General features: G+C 40.3%; 3 protein-coding genes across 3 annotated transcripts; 2 read left to right on the forward strand and 1 right to left on the reverse strand.

Moving 5' to 3' along the window:
• Positions 1–725: 725 nt before the first annotated feature.
• On the forward strand, positions 726–4,537 carry LOC121320258 (opsin-5-like). The gene is made up of 5 exons (XM_041258510.1): positions 726–870; positions 1,216–1,378; positions 1,689–1,816; positions 2,743–3,077; positions 3,224–4,537. Exons 1-5 carry the CDS (start codon positions 783–785, stop codon positions 3,698–3,700), a joined length of 1,191 nt encoding a protein of 396 aa, XP_041114444.1. The 5' UTR covers positions 726–782; the 3' UTR covers positions 3,701–4,537.
• A 10,070-nt stretch (positions 4,538–14,607) lies between these two features.
• On the reverse strand, positions 14,608–19,835 carry LOC121319322 (spermatogenesis-associated protein 2-like). Its single transcript, XM_041256635.1, has 2 exons — positions 19,290–19,835; positions 14,608–18,847 (listed from the first exon to the last, which is right to left on the reverse strand). Exons 1-2 carry the CDS (start codon positions 19,614–19,616, stop codon positions 17,591–17,593), a joined length of 1,584 nt encoding a protein of 527 aa, XP_041112569.1. The 5' UTR covers positions 19,617–19,835; the 3' UTR covers positions 14,608–17,590.
• A 2,252-nt stretch (positions 19,836–22,087) lies between these two features.
• LOC121319323 (E3 ubiquitin-protein ligase RNF114-like) lies at positions 22,088–26,991 on the forward strand. Its single transcript, XM_041256637.1, has 6 exons — positions 22,088–22,291; positions 24,189–24,339; positions 24,537–24,643; positions 25,044–25,158; positions 25,249–25,356; positions 25,543–26,991. Exons 1-6 carry the CDS (start codon positions 22,155–22,157, stop codon positions 25,606–25,608), a joined length of 684 nt encoding a protein of 227 aa, XP_041112571.1. The 5' UTR covers positions 22,088–22,154; the 3' UTR covers positions 25,609–26,991.
• Positions 26,992–27,250: the final 259 nt, after the last annotated feature.

Below are 27,250 nucleotides of genomic sequence, written 5' to 3' on the forward strand. Positions count from 1 at the left end.
GATCTCAACCCTATTGAGCTGTTGTGGGAGCAGCTTGACCTTATGGTACAAAAGAAGTGCCCATCAAGGCAATCCAACTTGTGGGAGGTGCTTCAGGAAGCATGGGGTGAAATCTTTTCAGATTACCTCAACAAATTGACAACTAGAATGCCAAAGGTCTGCAAGGCTGTAATTGCTGCAAATGGAGGATTCTTTGATGAAAGCAAAGTGTGAAGGACACATTTATTATTTCAATAAAAAATCATTATTTCTAACCTTGTCAATGACTATATTTCCTATTCGTTTTGCTATATTTCCTATTCAAACTCATTTCATGTATGTTTTCATGGAAAACGAGGAAATTTCTAAGTGACCCCAAACTTTTGAACGGTAGTGTGTGTGTGTGTGTGTGTGTGTGTGTGTCTATATATATATATATATATATATATATATATATATATATATATATATATATATATATATATATATATATATAATATATTTATTTATTAGCAAAGCGATTATGTTTAGTAAAATCATTATAATTCAAAAAAAAATTTGCAGAATATGCATTGAAACTGTTGCTATTTACTGCACCATGCCTTAAACTGGTCAAATTGTTATATCGGCCAAGGCACAATATAAGTGTCACCGCAGGCCAGTACTTTACATTGCATAGAAGTGAAAGATCATATTGAAAACATTGCTTGAAACTATTACGCTTCTAAATTAAACAAACAGCCTCTGCTGACTGCCAGCCTCTCTCTCTCTCTAGCTCTCGCTCTCTCTCTCTCTCTCTGCAGATGAGAAATGCCTCAGAAAAAACCCTTTTTGTTTCCACCATCTCCAGGGAGAATGATGTGATCATGGGGATGATCTATTGTGTGGTTGGTAAGCAATGCCCCCTCACCAGGAAGACAACTGAACTTTAACCCTAAAGTTACAGTTGACATTACAGAAGCGATAACCAAGGTTTTCAATTCTAATTTCTTATTAGTATAGGGTCCAATTGAGAAGAACATCTTCAACTTTGTTGTAACAGTAAGTATTAGGAGAAAACTGGAAATTAAACTTCAGTTCTCTGTTTTTTGTCCTCGTAAATATTTTAACTAAAAAATCAGCTGCAAACCAAGGTGAGAATGTTCTTATGCTGAAGGGAAGGAACAAATGCATCGTCTTGTGAAATACTGGCCCCTAATGACACGGGTATAACTTGCTGTCTCATTCCCCCTGAAGGTGTTCTCTCTCTGCTCGGAAACTGTGTTCTGCTCTTAGTGGCGTATCGCAAGAAGTACTCCCTGAAACCAGCAGAGTTCTTCATCGTCAACCTGTCTCTAAGTGACCTTGGAATGACCTTGACACTCTTCCCACTGGCTATCCCTTCCGCCTTCTCACACAGGTAGCAGGGTTAAAAAAAAAAAAGTGACCATGTCCTATAGGCAACTTATTAACTCTGTTAGGGGTATTGGTGTCCTTTGCCTCTCTTTTTACAGAAGTGAGTTACTGAAAAAGGCACCTGTTTGTCTATTTGACTTTATACCATTTTTCCCTTACAATTCTAAGCGACTGTTTTTGAAGTTACTGATAAAATGAAGGATCGAGCTGCATCCTGCTCCCAGTATTATTTTAGTTGCAGTATTTAGACAGTTGGATGTTCTTCCCAGCAGTCCCCGTACCAAGGCACTGACTGGCTGTCGTTCTGCCTGCAGGTGGCTGTTTGATGATGTCGCCTGTCAATACTATGCTTTCTGTGGTGTTCTCTTTGGAGTCTGTAGCCTTACCAACCTCACTGTGCTCTCCTCTGTCTGCTGCCTCAAAGTGTGCTACCCATCCTACGGTAGGTACCGGTACAACCAACCCAGACGTGACACTTGCTGGAGCACCAAGCACCCACACTCAGATTCTGCATTCAGTGTCTACAAGGTTTCTGACTTTGAGAGTTCCTTTCTGCCCTCAGTCTGTAGCTCAATCTAATAAGCTCTCATCTACTGTACCTACTTGCCAGATTTGAAAATAAATCTAAAAGGGTACCACTGGTTGTCACAAATGTTTGTCTGCCATGAAGTGGTAGCTGCTCTTCATTTGCACCAGCACAAGGGTGAGTCATAGACAGTTCTAGAATCAATGGAAATGTCTCTCTTTTTAATCTTCCATGACTTACAATAAACATGTTATTCCCCAGGAGACTTATATTTCAATACACTTTGTGAAACACTTGCATCTTTGAATATGAGTTGAAATAGTACAGTTTATATAGGTCACATGAATGTAAAGATATTCCATATCCAAGCAGAACTAGAAAAGAAAAAAAATGAAACTCATACACTATTAAATGTCGTATGACAACTGATTTGAACTTGTTTCATAGGTTGTGCAATTATTTGCCACCTCTATTACTGTGCTATGAAATTAGCAGTGCAGTGGGATATTGTTTCAAAAACTGGGCCTCTAATTGGGCTCATGCTTTGTATTCAGCGTGTTCATAAAATGTAGAGTTCATTCTAGTGAGCTCTAAGACATTGAGTTCAAGAAAATAAACTTCATTAGTATGTTCCAGCGAGGGGAAATTGCACTACTTCAAAAAGAGAATTTGAATGTATCCTAAAAGAAAAAATGAAGTTAGAATTTTAGTAGGGCTGTGTCATTGCCCAGAAGTGATCATTAATTCAGATTCAATGTGGTGCACCTTGAACTGCGCAAAATGATGTTCCAGAATGTATTCAGCTTCTCCACTCTTTTTCTCCTTTGTTTCCTCGCTGACAGGTAATAAGTTCTCATCAGCCCATGCCTGCCTCCTGGTGGCGGGTGTGTGGTGTTACGCCTCGATCTTTGCAGGAGCTCCTTTGGCAAAGTGGGGTCATTACGGGCCAGAGCCATATGGCACAGCCTGCTGCATCGGCTGGCAGGCGCCCAACAATGAGTTGTCCGCCATGACCTATATTGTGTCTCTCTTCGCCTTCTGCTACATTGTGCCCTGCACCATCATCTTCACCTCCTACACCTTCATCCTGCTGACTGTGCGGGGTTCACAACAGGCTGTCCAGCAGCACATCTCCCCTCAGACCAAGACCAGCAATGCCCACAAGCTCATAATCAAGGTAAAGAGGCTGAGGCAACAGCTTTCCATGAAACAGTAATGGACAAGAGTTCCAGTTCTGAATCTGAAACTACAGAGTACCATGATAAACAAATGAATAATCAGGATTGACTGCAGGTGACTGATATCCCCCACCTTCTCTTTCAGCTCTCAATTGCAGTATGTATTGGTTTCCTGACAGCCTGGAGCCCGTATGCGGTGGTGGCAATGTGGGCGGCATTAGGAGACGCCACGCGGGTTCCACCTATGGCGTTTGCCATCGCTGCCATCTTGGCCAAGTCCTCAACCCTCTACAACCCTGTGATCTACCTTCTCTTCAAACCCAACTTCCGCAAGTTCCTGTGCCACGATGCTGTTCACTGCCGACAGCGTCTGTGTGCCCAGCTATGCTGCTGCGAGCGGCCGGTAGTGCAGAAGGAGGCTTTGCGGAACAAGGAATTCAGCAACTCCACGCGTCTCTCTAACGGGCTGCCTGAGAACCACACCACCTGCCGGCACTGGCCAGACACTGGACTGAAAAAGGCACCTCCGCTACACAGGACTGCCCGTGTTCTCACTACAGCCACACAATCTGAGGCGCCGGTCACCCAGCTCACCTACGAACTCCACAAGGAAATCCTCTAGGAGTCAGAGATGAGAACGTAACTGAAAGATTACAAAGGTGGTTAAGAGATAACCAGGTGGGCTGGCCAGGCAGTTTTTGCCGTGGACCATGTCTCGGGTTGATAAAACCAGTGTGGATGTGGGGTGGATTTTGTACTTGCCTCCCAGTCTCAAAGAATGTTTAGTTTCCTGCAGCTTTTTGTCATGAGCCAATTGATTCTTTGATTTACCACAAAAGAAACTGAAACGAGCCAAGCAGAACAATGACTACCAGGGTCAACTCGGTGACAGTGCGATCTGGGTTTTTCAAATTAACATGGGGATTTAAATCCCCACTGAACACTGTAATCTGTTTTAGGAATAAATAAAATAGGAATTCATGGTGACCCTTAACCATATTGACAATGTTGTGGCAGTCCTTTGTGGGGTTTAGTTTGAGTGCCAGTTACCAGCTGTGCTTGAGCAGCAGCCAGCAACACGGATCATGCAGGGTAATTAATAAAGAAATTAATAATCTTCCATTTAAATACCACCGTTATCAGACACTGATGCGAGCAGTGGGTGGTGGAGGAGAAAACTCCTTGAATCAAACACTCTAGCCCAGGCACTAAGTGATGGGTTCAATAAAAAAATAAAAATAAAAAAACACAGCTTAATATCGCTGTCACGCCGCAGAGAACACTAAAACCCTTCATTCTTATCCCTTCTTTTGCACCTTAATAACCCCTGCACCAATGTTCTCTTAAACCTGATTCCTCTGGACACAGAGATAGCAAAGGTTGCACGCCGCTAGTCCATGTTTGTGTACAGATGTGGTTTTGCATCACCCTGTAGAATAAACGCATTTCATAAAGTCAAATGAAACCTGCTGAAATGTTAGGTTAACATATTGAATTACATATCGCTTTGTAGTTTTCCCTATAGTTAGAAAAAAAAAAAACCAGACACATTTTTTAAATGTGACATGGAAATCTAACATGAAATACTGCACTACTATTACGGCTTCTGGTAGACTTCTACAATATCATTTTGTAATTTATTTGTTACATGATGTTAAATAAAACATCTACATTATGTTCATATAGCTTTTTCTTTTTAATGATGTCTCAATCCTAAAATTCCAGTATGGCATAATCAAAGACCCCTATGTTGGTTACGCAGTCATATCTTTAAAGCCCTTTTGCCTGTGTTGCTGACTTCTGTGTTCTGAAAACCCTTGATTAAACCGTTCTTTAACCTTGATGTTGCACAAATAAAAGTGACCAACTCCTGAGTGCTGATACTCTTTGTGTCAAGTGAAAAAGGAGATAAAGTACTTACAGGAGTGTAGAAGGGGAAGTTTATTACCAGCAATGCAGGAAGAGGGAGAGCAGAGCAGCAGCAGAGGCACCATGCATAGCAATGAGTGGAACGCGCACAACAGAACCTGCAACACCAGATGAACATCACTGCAGCTAAACTGATTAGCAAATAGGGGTCTGTGCTTCATGGCATAAAACATAAAACTTGGCCACCACTGTAAACACTGAGACCAAAAGAGAATCAGTCCTGAGCTAAAACGGTAGCATTTTATAATAAGGTCAAAAAATAAACACTTTATTAATCTTTTATAGAGGGTTAATAAGATGTTTATTAGTAGACCTTATAAAGCATTAACAATGACATGTATAATGTATTTGAATAATCTCAGCTTCCTACGTTCCCTAAGCCTCATTTATACATGGCTTTATAGCCCAATGCTCCATGGATTCCTTCTATTCACCTGCAGCTCTGCTACACAGCAAATTATAATGATAACCTAGCTTTCAAGTAAGGTCATGTTTTTTTGTTTGTTTTTTTTAGTCATTGCCAATTATTTTTATTATTTTCTCCCAAGTTGAATTTTTTTTCAGGCTCAGAACACATGTTGTCCTCCAAAGCATGTGCTGTCAGCCAACCGCTTTTTTTCACACTGTGGACTCACCATGCAGCCACCCAGAAGCTACAGCGTCAGAGGACAATGTTGCTCTGGGCAGGTTACAGCCCGCAGGGGTGCCCGGCCAGACCACAGGGATCGCTGGTGCGCGGTGAGCCGAGGACACCCTGGCCGACCTAAACCCCCCTCCCCCTCCCGGGACAATGCTCGGCCAAGGCTATAGGGTGCATATTCCATGCAGCTGTAGCAGTAAAATTAAACGCTAATGGTTGAGTGCAGCCATGTCTTTTAGTGGTGATTAAAATTTTTCTGGCTCAGCTTGTCCCGTTTTTCCAATATTTAGCGGGGTTTTTTGTTTAAAGGGAGTCTGTCTCATTAAGAGTCTTGTTGCTTTTGTTTGATGAAGATGGCTTTTATATTGTTTAACATTGGCCCAGAAACACAAATTGTGACACTCATGACTAATCAGCATAATGAATACATTTCTCTGGGGACGATTCAGTAGATCCCCCCCCTCTCTGTTGGAAAATGGGTTATGGATAGAGCAAGGTAAAATAAAATCTTACAGAACTTTTTGTGATTGTCTAAAAATGAAAATGAGATATCACCAATACTGTTATATCACGCTGTAAGTTAGAGATTAAATGAGTGTTCACTAAAAGGAACAGTAAACTAATAAAATATGTTGCCATTGATCTGTCCTGCAAAATCTATACAGACTGGTCCTCTCTTCTATAGTGGTACACAATTATTAATCCTACAATCTCACCAGATTGCCAAAGCTAAGCAGGGAGAATTGTAAAAGATCAATGCATCCCTTGCCCAGTGATTTGGAGTTGCGTCCCAGTTTGTGGCCCTCAGCAGAGAGAACATTCTGCAAGAATGAGTGGAGGAGCTGAGACAAGAGGCATTTTTAAATTACTTTTCCATTTCCATCAGGAGTTCTAATTAGCATGCATTGCATGAAGCTTCAAGCAGATTACTGTAAAAGTGATTATTTTCTCCTACAACCACATCGTGGTACTGAAAGGAAAGCACATGTGATCTTTAAAGAATTCTCAACTGTCCCTGAGTTTGAGGGACCGGGCTCATAGGGTTTGCTGTCTCAATCTCGAGACTTCTCCACCAACTGGAATTTATTAAGACTCTGTGGCTGTTATTTAAGGTATCAGTGGGACTAGCAAGTTCAATAAATAAACAGTAGAAGTCTAAATGGGGGTCCACAAAAAGAGGCAACAGAAATATATAGCACAAGCAGAACTCTGTTCCTTATTCTTGCTGGAATAGAATATTAACGTAACCAGTGTGAGACTTTATCACAAGGTATCCATAGTCACCACAAGGAAAAAGGAAAAGGCTTGTGTTTCTTAAAGAACTGTAGCTCTTTCCCAGATGGTAGAATTTATTTAAAACACTTAAAAAATGAAGCAGAAATGAAATGCACATCTTCGGTGCAATAAAATACCCTACACAGGGAATTACAGCGTGTAATCTCTAGTAATTCCTGATGAGCTGTTCAGTTGGAAATGCACAGTAGTAAGCAGATTTCTGAAGTTCTTAGGAACTCACAGGAGGGGAGTGCGGGCTGTTGTCTATGCCACAGAGCAATCCAGTTGACCGATCCATCAAGCAGGCCTGAGGAATTGTAGATCACCAAGGGAGAGAAACCCTCTGAGCTCTGAAAACAAAATCCAGATGACCTTTAATTTCTTTGATTCCACTTTTAAATCCCATCTCATTTGATTTAGCTTCTATCTTATTCATTTTAGCAAAATAAATATTAACATTTGAGCAAGGATTGCTTACTAGTTTCGATTCAGTAATCCTTGGCTTGTTTGTTTTAACTATCTACAAGACCTCCCCGACTGAAGTGAAAGACATTTGAGGAATAGTACTGGAATTCATATAGCCGTCAATCATTCCAAAGGCGTTCAAACTGAAGACTCGAGTGCAAGTGGAAGTATTTCAGAATATTTTCAGCTGCCAAATTTGCAGTCATTCAACCTTTTAGTTGCTTTACATACTGGCACATGCTGTTACACACTACTGGTCTCGTACCACAGGGAAAGTAAAGTAGGCATCGCCCCCTGAAGATGAGCTGACCTAGTGATCCAACCTAGCAGCATTCATCTACCCCCCTGCCTGCAACGAAGTTAAAAGAACGAAGCAGTAAAGCTTCAACCACATACAGTTAACACAGTTAACAAGATATTGGTTAGAAAGCTGTGTCTATATGAGGGATAAAGATGATGAGTGATGAATGGGTGAGTGTCATTAGGAAGAAGAAACTGAATTGTTAGAAAACAGATTCACCCCTTTGAGATGTTAATTCCCTTTAAGACTTTTCTAAATTATTATTCATTCAGAATGCCACTGCCAACTTCCATGAATCTTCCACCTCTCCTTAGCAAGTTATTGACTTTCAGCTAGGACAACAAGCAATTGACTCCTGTGGATTCAGTCACTGTGGTTTCTTTGACAAAGCCATTGTTTATATTTCAACAGGAAAATTAATCCATAAAGAGATCAAAGCTTGGCATGATTGAAATGTTGGAGTCCGTCCCTGAGGCTAATGGACACAGACCTGCACATATTTATTTCATTGTTTTATTTGTGTTGTTTATACTTACCCCAAGAGGGTCACTGTGTGGGACTGAAATTCACTGGGAACAAAAACAGTGTGCTTCATGGGCAGGAATAAAAAAAACAAACATCCAAAACCACGGCAGGAAATAACATTTTAGCAAACAACTTACACAGACTAAAATAGTTTGAACAGCAGGGAAGATACAAGGATACACAACCTAGTCTTCAGAATATGAACAGGGGCCAATCTGTGAGCATTCGAATTCCTGCACCAATAGTAGCTGATGTTAGGCACAAACCACAAAACGTCTTAAAGGGAAGGGAAACACTTATGTGTATCTGGGCAATATTGGGACCAGTAGAAGTGAATGGATTACGACTGAACGCAGAGGTCTGTTTAAGTGTTGCAAGCTCTGATATAACCTATACACAGATGTTTGTGATCCTATAAATGTATTATATAGTGCTTTATTATGAATATACAAGTTTAAAAAATACAACTTTTGTTCTCTAATCATTACCAACCCTAATTTAGTCCATTCCCATTTTCATTGAAAAGAGGTGAAAGATTGAGGAAGAGAATGTCGTTAGATGGCTGAGGGTAGGGGCCGATTGTGATGTCACCATTCTGCTGCTGTAATTTGTTAAGAGTCCAGCAGGTGGCATTAATGAATATCCAGAGAATAAGCTAAAACAAAAAATTATAACATTATACCAGTGGCTTTTTGACTCCAGATTCAAAGTGACTGATTGGAAATTCAAAAGCAGACGGTACTAGCCACGGGAAGCAAATTATGTGTACTAATAAAAAGTATCTGGCCACAGCCTTAATTTAATTGCCGTTCTTAGTATTACATCTGTCCTTGAGTTGAAAGACACTGGTCTGCTTCCTACTGAAGTCAAGTTAGGTTCAGCAGGGTCCGGAACACAATGGACGCTCTTCAGTCTAATTGTATCCCGAAGGCAGTATAGTGAAGTTAGCTCCAATCAGACGAACATAGAGGAGGCTGCATCTATATCATGGTGTAAGTCTGATTACAAGAGAAACACTGTCATATTGGATACCCCAAGGGCCCTCATATAGGTCAACTGGTGATTGTTTCACCAATAACAAGCAGGTGATCAGGGCATGTCCTGCATCTTATGATCATTCTAAAATAATGAAAAATACCACAAAGGATCCTGCAGTTGAGCATACTTGCCAGCAATGTGCTATTCCAATAAAGAATGTGAATTATAATATTAATAGATTTCTTACTGGTATAAGAGTTTGGAGTGCTGGTTTAAGAGATTGTTACAGCTGATCAAGAAAAACTTCATTATTTGTAAAATGCATGATGAGTCGTTTCTGCCGTCTGCAGCAAAATACATTGATCCATAACTTCAAACCTGCATTAAATCTTTTTAAGTGGACATAGTTTGGGCTCCTGCCTTGATCCATACATTATTTATTTATTCTAGTTGCTTAAAGTGATGGCTCTGAACTCTTTCTATTTTTCATATGTTCATCTAGGTTTACTCACTGTTTGGATTTGAACCCTTACAAAGAGTTTGAAATGCAGCAAAAAAATGCAATTGCTACTTCCATCCGATGAGCTTGGAAATGTCAAAGGACCTTTGATGTACTCTCAGCTCATTTAAAGACCTGTATTCCACCAGCTCTCCCTTATCTGCAAGGTGATATCTTATCTGTAAGGTGATTTGTGTAACAACTGTAAATCGCCTTGTATAAGGACATCTGCTAATATATAAATAATAATAATAATAATAATAATAATAATAATAATAATAATAATAATAATAATAACAGTTTACCATAGTAAAAGCATGTCAGAGTGTAATACAGCACAGTGAAAGCATGGTAAAGCACATATAAGCACTGTAAAGAACTGAGAGATATGGTAAAGCATATGAAAAAAAAAACACAGCAAACCAGGTAAACTATAGTAAATGCATAGTATAAACATGTAAAAAGTATGAGAACTGCAACAATACCATAATAACTTTTATAAGGGCTGAACTGTAAATCCTTTTAAACATTATACTTAAAAAAAATGACAGAATCTAGGAAATGAAGCAAATAAACAAGCAAAGAAGTCATCAACAATGTAAATTAGGATTGGTGTTCCTGCACCCCTTCATATGTATGTTGGGACCTTTAGCACCTTTCATGTCCCCCTATCTGTCTCTGTCAAACTACATGATGAACAAGATAGGAGCCATGAATTTTCGTAAACTTTCTCCAAGCTTTAATCCAATACTCTTATCCATCGTTTAGACCTCCTGAAGTGCATTTAGATATAAAGTGATGATATTTTATTTTTAAATTGCTTATGACTATGTTGACTCTCCACATGTGTATGCAAAGGTTTCAACTCATTCCTCAACTGGGACTAAAAAGTACTGGCAGGACTTGCAACTGAATCTGCCTTTGCAAGAAATCTTGCCTCGATATAGCAATCTGGATAGTGAATAGGTTAAAGAGCACAAAACAGGCTGTCTGGTGGTCACCATCAAACCAGCAGGTCCAGATTTCAGACAGGGCCCTAATTATTCACGCTGAATGTACTTTCTGCCAGCAGGCCTCTCTGAACCTCTTTCACCTCTCAGAGCGCACATCCCTGTTGTGATGTGCAGCCAGTTTGCATCCCGTATTGTGGAGCTAATCCAGAGAGAGAACTTGCAAATGTTTTTCGGTCATGTTTGTTTATCGTTCTTCTTCATTCAACCTTTGGCTTTTTTCAAAATATCTGGAATATTCACAGAACAGCATTTCATAATAAAAAAAAATAACTTGAATAGGATCTGCCAGTAACCCAGCTTGCAAGACTACAAACCTACATACATATCAATATCTCCTTGCTTCAATAACATATGGGGCGCCACCACTGTCTTGAGAATTCTAAAGGGGTCAACCTAGTTAACCAAAGGGCCTCAGTTCTTATCTTTCGTTACTATGGATACCATGGCCAGTATACCCTTACAGTGGCTCTCAAAAGTATTCACCCCCCTTGAACTTTTCCACATTTTATTGTGTTACAATATGGAATCAAAAATACTTTTGAAAGCCACTGTTAATAACGATCATTAGAATCTAGACGTATTTATGCAAAAAATATATATTTTTAACCTTTTAACTACTCTTATGGTCCCAGAACACACATTTTGATGCAATGTTAATGCAATATTGATTGAAATTCATGACCGTATGGTACTGAATCTTACATACTTATTCTTATAAAAAGTTCAATAAAACCTGACAGTTTCTGCTCAAGCTAGCCAGTCAGCCTAGATAAATTGAAAACTAGGGTTGGATCCATATCCTATATCAAGAAGGGTGTAAACATTAATCAAAGCTTATACAGAAGTAATGTTTGTTACACACATTTCTGAAATTGCTGGATAGACTTGCATGGTTATAGTTGATACTTTTACCAACCACATCATTCAAAGTATTATTTTGCAGAATGACTGAAGACGAAAATTAAAAAAATGTCATGGTCTTGCAAAATAACCATTGTTCTCCAGGGATGAAGATGAAGGGGCAATATAAAAAGCCCATTATTGACTTTTATTCATTATTTCAATAGGTTTTTACAGTACACCCAACGCACCATCAATTGTCACCTACAGAATAGGTCAGTTACAAAAAGGAAAGAAACCCTTTGTCTGTTTGAATGTCAGTCATCCATGCAGGTATAGCACGGGGATGATTTAGTGCTGTGAAAGGAGTGGGGAAGAGCACGCTGACAGATATCTACTGGGGATGTATAGCACAAGGATGACAGACATTTCCACAAGAGGAGTAGCTAGAGCTATTGTTTTCGAGTTCCATGTAGATTTAGTCTCTTCTCAATAAGCTATGATGAAAAAGGCAGACAAGGAGTGTTTATGAAGATAACAAGAATGAGTACTGGCGGGTGGCATTATTAATTCCTGCTCTTATAATTCAAACTCTAAGAACAAAAACAGCCTGTTAGCATCCTCCTATAACAATGCCTGTGTTGACAGAACATTTCCCTTCCCACTGGTTTGTTTACAGAGTAGCAGTATTAACCCTTCTGAGAATTGGGATATCACTGCTGGCTTACTATCCACCCTTATGTTAGCATGGCTTTTTTAGCAGTATCTTGAGAATCACTCAAGTTGAAGTGGGTTTTCCTTACACCACAGAATCTATGTCTTACATCGTTTTTGTGAGACGCCTCTGTTGTGCAAATGAAGGCTCTATCTTGGGAGCCGCTTGTTCAAATTTGATAAACGTTTCCTAAAAGATGTTCCTTTCTCTGAAACCTGGCTGCCTGGGGGTGGTTAAAGAAATGATTCATGTACTATAGGTTATGGGAACCTAGTTCATCACAGTACTGACAACTGCATGACTGAGTCTACATCCTGAAACATGGTAAGACACTCGTCCATAATTAATTCATCAATTATTAGCTGTATCTGTGACAGATGCATATCTGTATTCCCAGTCATGTGAAATCCCTAGATTAGGGCCTAATGAATTTATTGCAATTGATTGATTTCCTTATATGAACTGTAACTCAGTAAACTCTTTGAAATTGTTGCATGTTGCGTTTATATTGTTGTTCAGTATAGTTCCTTTTGAAGTCCTTTAAAGTAGAGTTAGGTTTTTTGAACTGTTGGGGTGTTTCAGCTGGACTTTACTTGAGAGCTGGTATTTTCAAGTTCTTCTTTGCTCCCCTTTCTCCTTCTAAACCAGCTATCTCACCAAACAAACAGTGTTTCTCATCACTCAGCATTGCTAAGGTGAATAAGTTAAATTTGCATAATAGCCAAAATTCCCAAATATGTACAACAGCTCTTTGCCCATTTTTATGTTTGTTGTTTGATTTTTTTTTTTTTTTTTTTTTTTAATGATTCCTAAATAACACTTCTGGTTGTCTATATTTTATTGGTATAAAATGAAATATTATGTGAAGTTTTTTTTTTGCAATTTCTAGGACACTGCTATGTACAGAACTAAATGTGTAGTAAGGCTGCCTTTTTTACCTTTAGCCTCTGGGCCAACACGAATGTGGTCAAGTCACTCACTGATTTGAGTTCTTTTCTCTGCATTCAGAAATCAGGAAGGAGAATGTTTTCTTTCAATGATTTCTCTTCTAGCCAGGTCTGTGACTGTGAACCTGTGACAACAGTTTCTCATCCAGATTTTTGCAGTGTACAGAATCGGTAATAGCAGTGCGTTACACACAGACAAAGCTGCTGCTCATTCACACTTGCTGCACAGACAACAATGTCAAAGGCAGCCCCCCCCCCCCAATGTCTACTCCAACATGTATAGTAGATAGCTCTGTGATTCAGGTAGTACTGAAAGTATTTATTACTGCCACTGCCAAATTCACTTTATCATTTTCCTGTTCCTTAGGCTACGCTCCCCTCTGGTGGTGACTTCTGGCACAGAAGACTTTAAATGTGTTTTAAGTTAATATTGTCACCCCCATCGAACAGAACAGAATTAACTCAAGAATGGACCTGAAATCTGATTAAAATGAGTTTTGAACAATGGAGTTTTAAGAAAGGTTCAGAATACAGAGGTCTATTGGTAAACTTGTTTTATTGAAGGCAATATGCCTAAAACAGGTTCCTCATACAGGGCCTCTAAAATGGCACTCAACATGCTCAAGGAGGCTGTCTGCTGGGGAAGACAGAGAATTGCAAGAACACATTATTTGCACTGTTAATAAACAAGTAAATTTTTATTAAATTGAGCTAATTAAAGAAATGCCTCAGAAAACCAAAGTCATATAGTAAACAAAAGTAACTCAATTGCACTTATCATTCCTAAAGTGTTTGTCTTCAACTTCATTTATACTCAGTATAAAAGAAAAAAAAAAACTTGAAATGTTTACAGATGCAAAAGAAGCTGTCAAGATGCGATTTTGACCTCAGTGTTCAATTTGAAATGACCAGCACACTCCCGCTGCAATAAAACATTTAAAAAAGCTGTTTAATGTTTGTATGCTGCTCAACATTAGTATGCACACTTCCAAGGAAGCACATATCCAATGTAAGTGCAGTTTTGGGGGTTACAGGAAAGGTTGAGCAATGTACACACCCGTGACAATCAGTAGCGGCCAGTTTCAATAAAATGTCTAATAAATACTTTTTTCAAACACAAATGTTCTTGCGACTTAACTGGGTTATTCCTTACGAAAAAAATATGAACTGTGCCCCTATTGCAAAAAAATAGACTACAGTATGTAGGTATAGATCTCTAAAATAACCATTCATTAGGGATGTGCAATATATATATATATATATATATATATATATATATATATATATATATATATATATATATATATAGTATTATTTATATAATATTACCGTTACCGTTGCATAACCATTCTTTTCTCATCATCAGGTAATGAACTCGCAATGCACAAAGAATCCGATCAACAGGTTTATTTTACACTGGGCTGAATAATGTAGATTAAAAGACAAGCAAGACAAATGTTTTTGTAGTGTTTTATTCTTGGCATTGTATTATAAAAATGGTGATTCACCAACAAATTACTTGGCTATTTTCCCCAAAATAAACCCAGCTTTATCAGTCTTTGTATCTTATGTACAGAGAGCATTAATTGCTTTGCTAGACATGTACGGGTGCAGGAGTGTGAGCAATGATGAGGGGGGTCACTACAAGAAACTACGAGTTTTTAATGCGTACAACACCAACACTAAATACCACAAATAAAGTACTTCCAATCAAAAAATCAATTTAAACTTCCACAGGTTTAAGTGTAACACCCCTCACGGGGTCAGCCCCAAAACTGATTTGGTTTGTCAATACACTCTCACCTACTAAATAAACCGGAAACAAATAAATCAGACATTTTTTTTGCAGGGATGGGTTCAATTAACTGGATCTTCAGAAGACTTTCTTTCTTTTTTAAATACAGAAACAGGCTCAAACAATCAAGTGTCCATCAGATTACAACCCACGGATTTCATTATTTTACAAACACAGATCAGTTCTAATACCAGCCAGAGGCAGTGGGTAACAATAAGGTACTGTAATCAACTCCCTCTTTATTCTCTTATTGCAAGGTGAGTAAACCAATGTAAGAGGGTAAAATTGTGAATATAAAATAATTAAATTTATATGTACAGTAGGCCTCCCAAAGTCTACTTTTGAAACTCAGATGAGGCCCAGAAACAATCCCAGACATTAAAAGGGTCAACGACTACAATTCTACAAACTTGAAAACTCCAAGTCAATTTCTTGTAATGAGTTTCAGTGTTGTTCTTAATCATATTTTTGTATCCTAATTGGATTAAACTCCAGCCAAGGAATTTACAAAATACAGCTTGGGTTGGGAACTTCAACAACTAGTAGTATCAAAAGTATTTGACAGGGCAGTGCCACAAGTGGGTAACATGTTGCAAACAACACATCCCATGAACATTGCATGCCTAGGAGATACCATCCAACAAGATTTATTGGTGGCAAGTCCTTGCAATTGCTTCTCATGGTACACTGGAGCAACGATAAACCAATTTTTCCCATCATGCCTTAATTTGCGATACCGGAGTTGAACTGCTGAAAAGAAAGATTTGTTTGATTGTAATACTTTGTGGGTTTTCTCAAATGTGTATTTTTTAGATTTTATTTTGTTTCCACAAAACGGCACAGGTAAGAAGAAAGACTGCATGGACAGATCAAAAGGTGCCCTTGTTGGGAGCTGGCATTGAAGCCTGAATGCAAAAAGTTATTAAATGGATACAGGTTTTGGTAGTAACTGGGAATTATATGGATTAGCTCATATGGTGGAAGTTTTTCAAAGTACTGCACATATGTTATGGTTTCAAATAGTGATGCTAGAAAACATTTTAAGCAAACGGCACTACAATTATATATTTGTAACCTAGATGGGTAAAGCCATGGCAGCACACCAAGGCTCCTTATAAAAATGTACTATTCAAATACCTGGGTGTGACCAGTGTCCTGTTCATCTCCACTGGACTTCCCAGGATTTTGAACTGGTACGTGCTCCTAGCTAGGGGAATCTCTGATGCTTGTGCCCATGCTTTGACTCAAACTCGATGCATGCCCCCCCACACACCCTAGAGTTCTGTTGTACCACCTGAGCTACTCAGAACTACCTGTCTTTTGCATGACCCTAACACTCTTATTTGTGCATTCACCAATCTAGACAAATGGTATATATGATGGAAAAAATAAACAAAAACAAAGCAAAAATAAAAGGCTGGCTTGTTTTCTATTTTTCAGCAGTACTGTACAGTATAGAACCATGACTTGAAGTTCTACTGGCATCCAATGAACAGCCACAGTACTCCACCTTATTCTGTAGAGAAATCCCCAGCTAATCCATATTTCTCCCAGTTTGTTTTGCATAGAGGCTTTTGGATTCCACTTCCTGCTGCAGAAAACATAATGATTAAAACTTAAATGGGGGAAGATTACAGGAGTGATGGAAAAAAAAAGGCAACAACAACACAGTAAGTGTTAAATATTAAACAAGTTTCCATTTTATACTATATATTATGAACTTCCTGTAACACACAGGTATTTCTGTCACAGTAACAGTCAAGCCAATTTGGGCTTGCATCAAGTTAACAATAAAACTTAAGAAAATCAAGTAGATAATAAAAAATATATATTTAAGGTCAAGTTGACAAATGACTTGTGCCTTCATCCGTGTAACTGTATATTTTTTATTAAACAATCACATACAAAACATTATGTTCATTGCTTACTTCCTTCGGTTCAAGGCCGATTGGGCGTGATAGGAATTCAGAGGTCTAAAATTAAATTGGTAGTACAGCAGTACAATACATCAAGAAGCTTGTGTTGAGAAAGGTGCCTCAGCCCAGTCAAGGCATAAATAAAGATCAAGAAATGCAGTTTAATGATTTACCATGGTTTCTGCGAAGTGTCAAACAGCAGGGTAAGCTTGTAAAACTGTGTTACTGTGTAGATAACTTAAGTAAAGCTTATGTTTGCAAAAGAAGCTGCATGTTTTGTTCTTGTTACTGCAAAGGTAAAATTAGTGTCAATGGGTTCTCCAGTTGAATTCAAGAGTATCTCTGGTACAGAGATTCTGAAGGTGTAATTGCAAGCTCATGTGTAGACCCGGTTACCTAAAATTCAAATGGAGGCTACTTCTTACATTACATCTACAAATGCGAGATGAGTCTGGAAGTACACTTTAGCTGAAGGTTGTGAATACAGCTCAATTAGCCCTGCAAGTACAATAATTAGACTGTCTCCTGACAGTTTTCCAAACAAGCAGGAAAGACTGGTAACAGTATGGGGCAAGCATGAAGATTATTTGCCTGGCTTCCTTGGTAATGACATCCCCTGAAGGACATGAAGATCCAATACCCCACTTTAACAAGTGCCTAGAGTAGTATGCGTCCTATCGATACACCAGGTGAGAGATGGAGCTGCATTTGTAGTTAAGATGGTTGTTCGGCACAAAATTATGGGGTGTGTTCTTACGTCCACAGAAGTCTTTAGCATAGAGAGTCATGCAACTGTCACAGGACACCTTGGAGCAGTGCAGACATGTGCGGGTGGCACCTGGCTTGTTACAGAACCCGCAGCGCGAGCCATTGCTACCGCTGCTGGCGGTGCTCACCTTACTGGGGAAAAGCTTGGGGTTGGACTGGGGCTTGTCTGGGAGTTGAGACTGGGTGGGAGTGCTGGAACAGATGTACAACTTCTCTTTACCAGACAGGTACCCCTCGCTGGGACGTGAAACCTTGGGGAAGTCCTGGAGCCCACAGCATGGGGAGTGCTCTTCTGCATGGCAGATAGGACACAGGATCATATCGCACTTCTGACAGGCGATGACACTGGTGCTGCCCACACCACAGCCCTGGCACTTCACATTAACAGATGGGGCAGCTGGGCTCTTGCCTCCCCAGTTGTCTCTAGGGTCCCTGCTCTGCTGTTTCGAAGGCAGACGATAGCCGCCACCTCGGTCTGTGTACAGGTCGATTTCATCAAGAGAGGGCAGGTGGTAGGAAGAGTATGAGGAAAGAGGGGGAGGCTCTGTAGGGGCAGATGTGACAGGAAAGAAATCGGCCACAGGGCTGTAAGCAGGTCCTGTCGCAGACAGCAGAGAGGGTGTGGGTCGAATGATCTCATCCTGCTGGTCCTCCTCTGCATCCACAAAGAGAGGCTCCTTGCGGAGGCTGAGCGTGGTCATCAGAACCGGCTTGCTGGAGGGCTGCCAGTGACCTGCACCATCTGTCACGTCCACCGATTTGTAGGGCCGATCTGCTCGCTGCTTCAGGTAGGCCCGCTCACACTCAGGCCGGCGCACAGCAAGCCGGGACACCTCCCCTGTCAAAGCCTCTCTGCGACGCAGGATGTCAGCACAGCCTCTGGCATCTTCACGACTGACTCGACGTATCTCAACAGCCTCCACCTCCATGTTTAAAGAGCTCCCACCCGCTTGTGCCACCAGCTCCTTCAGCAAGCGGCACTCCATCTGTGCCAGGAACAGCTCAAAGGCCAGCTGACGTAGCTGAGCTATCCCACCAGTAGGCTCTCTGGCATGGAACTGTAGCTCCTGGTCTCGCGAGTAACCCATGGAGCGCAGCAAGGAGCGAAGGTCTGAGTCACACAAAGCTGACTGCAGGCAGTACACATAAGGGCCAGTGAAAGTCTAGAAGGGACAGAGGGGAAGAAATAAAAATACATTTTTAAAGTGCCAGAGCGAAAATAGGAGGATTGTTAAAGGTCAGGTTGCATTAAACAACTGAGAGCAATTGCTGCAAGCAATGACTTATTACTGAATTTGTTACTGAAGTTACAGACAGACTTGTACACATACAAGTTCTTCCCTCCCATTTTTCTCTGTAGGTTGGATTGTTGTGAAACTATTTTTTAAACATCTGATTGACATCCCTTAGCCCTAAACACAAGCTCACCCTCTATCCAAGTTGTTCAGCTTTTATAGGCAGCCGGTTTCCACATTTTCCCAACAGACCAACTTGTCTCCAACTCCCTGAACTTCAACCATTACGAAATCATGCCTCCCAATCCCTTATCTCTAACCACTAGGCTACTTTGCATCAATATTATTTTTGCTGTGCAGTACCTCATACCTTAATGCAGCGGAACTCTTTTTTCCAAGGGTAGAGCAAAAGGTTGGTGCAGATCGTTTCCAGTGTATTAAAGGCTGTCTCCAGCCCTTGCAAGCTGGAGCTTCTCAGTGTGCGCAGTGCATTCTCTGACACTTCATAGAAGCGAACCAGCTGGAAACGGTGAGCTGGATCGACCTGGTGGAGACTAAGTAGTGCTGTGGCGGCCGAGCAAAGACCGGCCTCACCCACCCCTTGCTGCTGTCCTCCTCTTCTTCCGACCACCTCCAGCCGACACTCCAGAGATTGCACATACTTCTTCAACAGGTCCTCTCGCAGCTTTGAATCCATTAGGGGCACCAGAGATGCTCACTGCACAACTCTCATAGTCGCCCGGATTCTATGCCTACGAATAACTTAATTCAGCAAGAATCTATGGGGTATTCCACTGGTAACGATGAATACTCCAACAGACCTCTGGACAAATCGACAAGGTCACAAAGTTCAGGAGGCTACCTCTGTAACAAGGTAGTTGCCATTGACGAGCATAAGTGAAAAGAACAGATATATATATATATATATATATATATATATTATATATAATATATATATATATTGAAGGTATTCCCTATCAGTAAGACAGGCCAACCCTACTGGTTGGACAACGTCAGCTGTAAGTGACGTTCAAATAATAGGTTATGTAACATGTTATTCAAAGTCATTCTGTTTTTTTTTTTTTTTTTTTTTTTATTCTGTACTATTTATTATTATTTTTGATTAATTGTGGTCATTTGTGTCTTGCATGTTTTCCTTTCCCCTGTGCAGCATACCACAAAAAAAAGTATTTAATTTGTAACTATAACCGTATAATTCTATCATGCTAGACATAGGCTATACGATGCATATTTACAAAAGATGCTGTTACGAAGTACACAGAAACATCTACCATAACACTGTGGTTCTACCACGCCAGGCCAGCAAGATGCATCCAGAAGACATTCTAGATGGAAATATTCAGCAAAGTAATTTGGAGGACACAAAAGCATCTGAAAAAGGAATCCCCACTACATAGAGTAAGCCCTAACCTGGCTGAAACTACTGTAGCTTCTAACAGCTGAAAGCAGCTTTTAAACATTGCAAAATGTATGTTGTCAATTAATCCATTTGCTTCAAGACAATAAGTCAAGTGAGGGGGCACCATATTGGCAGGCACTGTTGTATCTAATGCTTATACCTATATATGGTCAAACTAGTATACCTAATCATTGTAATGAAGGAATGCAGCCAGCCCATTGATATTATTCACAGTACACACCCCTCAATCACTTGCCCAAATTCTTTTCTGCCTCGCACAGAAAAGAAGCGTCGAGGAGACGCCAACAGAAAAAAATAAAATAAAATAATAATAATAATAATAATAAATAATAATAATAATAATAATAATAAAGCTATCGTTTATTTTTCCTTTGATATTACTGCATCGCTGTTATAGAACCAACAATCTGCACGTTGACATGTAGTAGTAATTCTGCATGTTTAAATTATATCATCTCTACATAGTGACAGCAGCAACAGAGGGGCAGGTTCCGGTTGCCAGTCCTTTTCATTCCCAGACACTGGGGGGAGAGACCCACTCATCCAAATAATTCAACAGCGACGCGTAATCAATAATGCTCTGTAGCAGGTCTGATCCCCTCATAATTAACTAAAACAAAACTGAAACTCGCTATTTAAAATCCTCGGTTTGCCTCACTCGGGCCCCACCAATAAACACACCTCTCTGAATACACACACCGCTCAGACAAACCATTTCAAAATATAAAACGGACTCTGAAAAACACACGCCCTAGTCCTCAGACTATGGCTGCTACGAGCCCGTTTTTGTAAAGTTGGTCACATTTCGCTAGAATGAGAGAAGCTGTTTTGTGAAGACGCCACACTACACTCAGCACCTTACCTCCGCATTCTGCTGGAAATTCCCAATACCTCTGTACGCATGCGTGCGCCATCCCGGAAAGCATCGGCAGCGCGCTCGGGGAAATAGCCAACGGGAACGCGCGGGGTCGAAACAGCTAAACTACAATAGTCTGGTGCATGATGAGCTTCCAGTATTATTGCTAAACATTTCGTATTGACATTTTAATAACGACCTTCTAACCATAGGCAAATTATAATAGCAATTCTATGATAACAACTAAAAACGATTATTATCATTATTGAAATGAAAATACTTAAGTATGGGAACCACACCATCTATTGAAAACAGTAAGGTAGATTTTTAAAACCTTATGGAAAATAACCCAAAGGTCTAAATACGCTTTCTGCACCATCTATTTGCAATGGGGAATAGCCATTCTGAAGCCTCGGTAGCAACAGAGTTCTCAAGGCAACAAAACCCAAAAGAATTTGCCGCATGTAATACAACACTGTCTCAAACCAAAAGCGGGATTACTAGACTCCACCAGTGCCAAGTTTTCTCTCTGGGTCTGGGTATTGACAGTGTCGACCCAAGGGACTTTTTCAGCCTGAAAAAAGAAACAAGGACCAGGGGTCACAAATGGAGTTTAGAAAAAGGGGCATTCAGAACAGAAAATAGGAGACACTTTTTTACACAGAGAATTGTGAGGGTCTGGAATCAACTCCCCAGTAATGTTGTTGAAGCTGACACCCTGGGATCCTTCAAGAAGCTGCTTGATGAGATTTTGGGATCAATAAGCTACTAACAACCAAACGAGCAAGATGGGCCGAATGGCCTCCTCTCGTTTGTAAACTTTCTTATGTTCTTATACTGGTGCCGTCGCCCTCGCTCCTCCTACAGCCGGCTTGACGCTCTGACGCTAGTATATTGTACACGGAAAAGGCAGATCAGCAAGCAACCGACAGTGAGAAATGGCGATGTTTCGGAGCTTGGAGTCAGGGCTGAAAAAGACCAGCGGCGCGGAAGGCGAGAGGGACATATCAGAATTCGTCTGCCCCGTATGCCTTGAGATATACGATCGCCCTATGACCACACAATGTGGTCACACGTGAGTGAACACATTTGATCCTCATTTTTCTTTTCTTTTTGCCTTCAGGAATGTGTTTCTATTTCGGTAGTTTTGTTTTTATTATCATCAATTCAGACGCTGTCTTCAATGAATTCGGGTTGAATAGATTATGCTTAAAATTATCTAACACAATCATTGCTCGCCGATTTTAAGTAAGCTGTGAATATTCTTCTTTAAAAAAAAAAAAAAAAAATTAATAATGACAGGTCACCTATTAAAAATGATCCGTGTTTGGTACTTTCTCTTTTTGTTTACATGAGGAGCGATGTTGCATTATGGGATTTGTAGTTTATGATTAGGCTTGATGACATAAAATGGATAGTGAGTGGATGGTCTATAGACTACATGTCACAGACATCATTGCTGGTGTTTTGTTATGCTCATTAACTTTCAATTCCCCGTTTACCTACATGAAACAAAAGGTTTCTGTTCTTGGTTTTGGAACTAGCTCTAAAGGCATATACACTGTGGATAGACATGTAATAGTTGCATTTTACTACAATATATAAAGTTTTATTTAAAAACAATTGTGCGAGCGACGGATAAATAGATACTTTGATATATGTTTTTTATGTATGTATTTAATCATTTACTATTGTTAATAATATAATTTCAAAATCTCACAGTCCAAGACAGCCTGAATTAGGTTACTATAAATGATATAGTTTTGAAAGCTGGAATGTCTCACCTAGGCTGAACAACTTTGCAGTATGGGTGTGGGTGAGCATGTGGGTAGCAGGGCTGTCAAAAAGCGGCTAGGCCAAGGAAGTAATGCAAGGAATGAGGGTGTTGAGAGTGGGCAACTAACAACGCTATTCAGAACTCCGAAATAGAGATGCCATTCTGATCCAGGTTTTTATTTCCAAGGTAACAAGCTGAGACTGTCTAGGGCAGAGGAGCCTAATTCCAGCCCTCAGGGTGCAGGGTCCTCCATGTTTTCTGGGTATCATTAAATAACAAACTGATTTAGACCTGGAAGGAGGTTTCGTTGGTTGATTTGGGTAATTTTAGGATACTGTGAAAAAGGCAGATTTAAAATGTAAAGTTGGCTAGAATCAAAATGTTTTACAATGGACGACAGACAGCACAGTTTGTGCAGGGTATTTTGTTTGTTTTGCTTTTCAGTATATAGTACAGTGTTTTACAAAGCATTTGGATAACGTGCCTTCATATGTAACCTGCCGGTATATTTTTCAAAGCACACCTTCACATTTCTGAGAATATGTGAAGTCATCATCACAAAGCTTTTGGTGGTCCAGTGTATGGCTATTCCTCATCAAAATAATCAGACATACGCAGATGTTACCTGTAGTGAAGTGGATTGAACATATGTTGTGTAAGTTCATTCTTTACCAGTTCCTTCTGAACCAAGTCATTTGGTGTGCACTATGCACATAACACAAAAGGGAGTTGCATGAAAGCAGATAATGTAGCCATCTGACGGAGGGTTTTGATTTAGTTTTTTTTTTCGCTTAACAACACAATTACCCTATGAATGTATAGAAGCAGGTATGTGTAAGGTGATGGTATGCAGCATGTTTCCCATTCTCTCATCTCTAACACTGGGTCCACATTGATTCTTATGAACTCTTACCACTAAGCCTGCCCGCTCGTAATCACAAGATGATGTTGCTTCTCCACCAGTGCACGTTCCAGACCCATTGCCAGAAGGACTGCAGCATAATGCACATTAGCCATCGTATACAGTATTATCCCCATAGCAATGGCCACATAAAAAAAAACCTTTGAGTTTTTCTCACTGAAAACATTTTGAAAAAGCACATTGTATTCACCATAGGTGCAGCCCTGTGGCACAATGTTGCTTCACTTCCCACCCACCCCCAATAGTGATGCTTCTTGCTTTTGCTTCTCTTAGGTTCTGCTCGAGCTGTCTGCAGGAGTGCCTGCGTCCTCAGAAGCCAGTGTGTGCCGTGTGCCGGACTGCGCTCACCAAATGGACAGCCTCTGTTGGGCTGGAGGCCCACATTCAGAACTCCCAGGGGACCTGCAAGGGCTGTCGTGCACAGGTGAGCACCCCTGACAACCTCTTGTAATAGGCCAGGTGAGTACCACTGACTGCACACCGTCATACCCAAGTACATAACAGCTTCAGAACAAGGCAGTGGCACAGGGAGATTTCAGTGCAGCACATTCTGGAGAGAAAGGTTTGGTGTTTACAGTAATAGGTTTAACCTGTAATTCCAGTCTGGTTGTTCCTCGGCAGGTGTACCTGTCCCAGATGCGCAGTCACACTGCAGCCTGCCCCAAGTTTCAGGAGTACATCATGGAAGGGGTCAGCACAACTGCCAAATCACAGCCTTCCCGACTCAGGTATGGAGCAGCTTTTTCCAAGGTTTACTTTAAGTTCAACACTTCTCTCTACCACGCATTCAGTAGCTCCATGTGCAAATAAAATGAGTGTGCCCAGACAAACTGCAGGATGCAATCTTCTTACTGGTACAAACTTCAAGCAAAATAACATTTCTACACTGTCTTTATACAGGTAGCTCTTACCATAGAACAGGGTGATCAGGGGCAGATTTGAATGTATGCTTAGTCTGAAACTACAGCATTTGAGAATTCCAGGTGTTTTTAACATTGTAAGGTTTTACGAATAATGCTTGAGTTTTTGCAACGTCACTTATGAACAACTGTCACTTTGTTTAGTATTTGCAATTGCAGGTGACTCACAATAAGCTATATTTCAAAAATCCTGTCCCCTCTCTTGTAGCGCTGTGCCAAACCGCTTCACCTTCACCTGCCCATACTGTGGCTTTCAGAACCTGGATCAGGAGGGGCTAGTGGAACACTGCAATGCCCAGCACTCACGTGACCCACGCCAGGTGGTGAGTGAGCCCAGGTCGAGGGCTTCCTTTCTTTACATCCTTTAAATACAGTGGCACCGAAACCTATGTATTGTGTGTATTCTTCTCAAGGTGTGTCCAATCTGTGCTTCGATGCCATGGGGAGACCCAAACTACAAGAGCGCCAACTTCTTCCAGCACTTAAAGATGCGCCACACTTTCTCCTACGATACTTTTGTGGTATGCAGTTTTCATTCATTTTAATTCAGGATTTTTTAAAAGCACTAAGTTTCTGTAGCTCTGATGGATTAAGTAATGTCGCTCTGTGAGTCTGTTGGCTGAAAATCAATGCCAATTTCCTTTCATTCTGTGCTGCATTCCTGAGAGTAGCAGAGCATCTCTTTCACACCCCCTGTCTCCCTTCAGGACTATTCAGCCGACGAGCACGCTATGATGCAAGAGGCTCTTCAGCGCTCCATGCTGGACAACTAGCCATCTACAGGGGGCAGAGAGGAGTCTCGGATAACCAGTGCTGGCCGGGTTGTCATGTACAGCGAAGGCAGCGGGATTCCTACTTGCTTCACAGCACTATTCATTAAAGAGATCAGTACAAACTGCATTGCAACCTATTCCCTCCTTGTTCCTTTGGGGGACAGACACACAATCACTGGTATGTGTTTTGCCCATTTTACTGTCTTACCATTATTAGAAGGCATTTAAATAGGAACTACCCCTCTGAGCATGCAACCTTGTTTGCACACACTCTCTGCTTCCGATGCAGGGGCTAGGGAATGTATACAACGTGTGCACTAATGGTCTGAAGGACTGTTAAAGAATGTGTGTAAGCAGCATGTATGTTTGTTAGGATAAGGTCGCAAAATTGAGGACATCTTAAAATCCAAATAATTATAAGTTAATCACCATCTGCCAGGTGACAACTGGATACCTTAGGCAGACTAGGTTTGTTGAGAAAAGATGTACAACAGCATGTTCAATGCAACTGAAGACTCTTGGTAGAGGTGAAGCAGTGAGGAAGAATGTATTGTGACAGTGTGAGGATCAAGAACAAAGATTCTGAAGATAACAAAGCCCACTGAAAAATCCCATTGAGATAACATTACAATGCCAGTGTAGTACTGTGCCCTGAAAGAACACTAGCACACACGTGGATTAAGTTGCAATACTTCACTGCAGACTCTTACTGATATGCTACCAGAGTTTGTATTGGTTAATACCATTGTGATTCCACATCTAAATGTGTTACCACTGTGGTTTATAGAATTGTAGCTGCCCATTGCTACCATTGTCTCGTAGTACAGAACCATTGCATATCCATTGATTATTTGGTTAGAGGGGCTACTATAATAAATTAAATATGTACGTTTTAATAACTTTCAATAATTTTTAGTTTTGGTAATGCCCTCTGGCAACAGCTGTTTGTGAAGGCAGCATTTTGGAGACTGCTAGAGGGGTTTTGCTGCATTTACAATGTACAAAAATAGCCAAAATTACCCATGCAGGTGGTCTTTTAGTACAGTCTCTTATAAACTGTGAATTAAAAAAAAAACATAACATTTTACTGGTAATAATCTTGTTAGAACTTTAGAATTGTGTTTCACTGTCATTAGAAAGCTACTGTTGTGTGCAAGCGAGCAGAGAGTGCTGTATTACAGTGGTGCTCTTGTATATTGGATTGCCCTGTTCATGTTTCTCACATGACTATATTCATACCAGTCTACTGTGTGTTGTACTTCTGATGCATTCTACATAGATGCACAGCATATGTATTTTTTGTTTGTAAACGTTTCTCTGTACTTCTTGTGTAAGGAAAGTACATTTACCTTGTATAGTAAAATAAATACATGGTAAATCCAACAAAGTGGGCTCTTTTTCATACAATGAATACGTAAATATATTCCCATATGTTATACAAATATGGGTCTTCCATTGAATTTAATAAAAGTATTAGTAGTAATCAAATATCCTGGAGATGTATCTTTCTGTCAGGCTACCTGGCTTCTAGTGAACAGTGTGTCCACTGTTTATCCAATTGACATTCTATTGAACTGATGGAAAAGGTGACTCGATATTCATTCTTTACCACTCGAATGTGTCAGTTTTCTCTGGTCAGGCG

This window comes from Polyodon spathula, chromosome 8 (genome assembly GCF_017654505.1).
Source record: "Polyodon spathula isolate WHYD16114869_AA chromosome 8, ASM1765450v1, whole genome shotgun sequence".
Classification (NCBI taxonomy): Eukaryota; Metazoa; Chordata; class Actinopteri; order Acipenseriformes; family Polyodontidae; genus Polyodon; species Polyodon spathula.

What these genes read in the sequence shown, in the direction of transcription:
- LOC121320258 (XM_041258510.1), top strand. Translation starts at nt 783, where the DNA reads ATGAGAAATGCCTCAGAAAAAACCCTTTTTGTTTCCACCATCTCCAGG. An exon ending in CCTTCCGCCTTCTCACACAG is followed by an intron (nt 1,379 to 1,688) that starts GTAGCAGGGTTA and finishes TTCTGCCTGCAG; the next exon opens with GTGGCTGTTTGATGATGTCG. An exon ending in AGTGTGCTACCCATCCTACG is followed by an intron (nt 1,817 to 2,742) that starts GTAGGTACCGGT and finishes CCTCGCTGACAG; the next exon opens with GTAATAAGTTCTCATCAGCC.
- LOC121319322 (XM_041256635.1), bottom strand. Translation starts at nt 19,616, where the DNA reads ATGGATTCAAAGCTGCGAGAGGACCTGTTGAAGAAGTATGTGCAATCT. An exon ending in AAGAGTTCCGCTGCATTAAG is followed by an intron (nt 18,848 to 19,289) that starts GTATGAGGTACT and finishes TGTCCCTTCTAG; the next exon opens with ACTTTCACTGGCCCTTATGT.
- LOC121319323 (XM_041256637.1), top strand. Translation starts at nt 22,155, where the DNA reads ATGGCGATGTTTCGGAGCTTGGAGTCAGGGCTGAAAAAGACCAGCGGC. An exon ending in ACCACACAATGTGGTCACAC is followed by an intron (nt 22,292 to 24,188) that starts GTGAGTGAACAC and finishes TGCTTCTCTTAG; the next exon opens with GTTCTGCTCGAGCTGTCTGC. An exon ending in TCACAGCCTTCCCGACTCAG is followed by an intron (nt 24,644 to 25,043) that starts GTATGGAGCAGC and finishes CCTCTCTTGTAG; the next exon opens with CGCTGTGCCAAACCGCTTCA.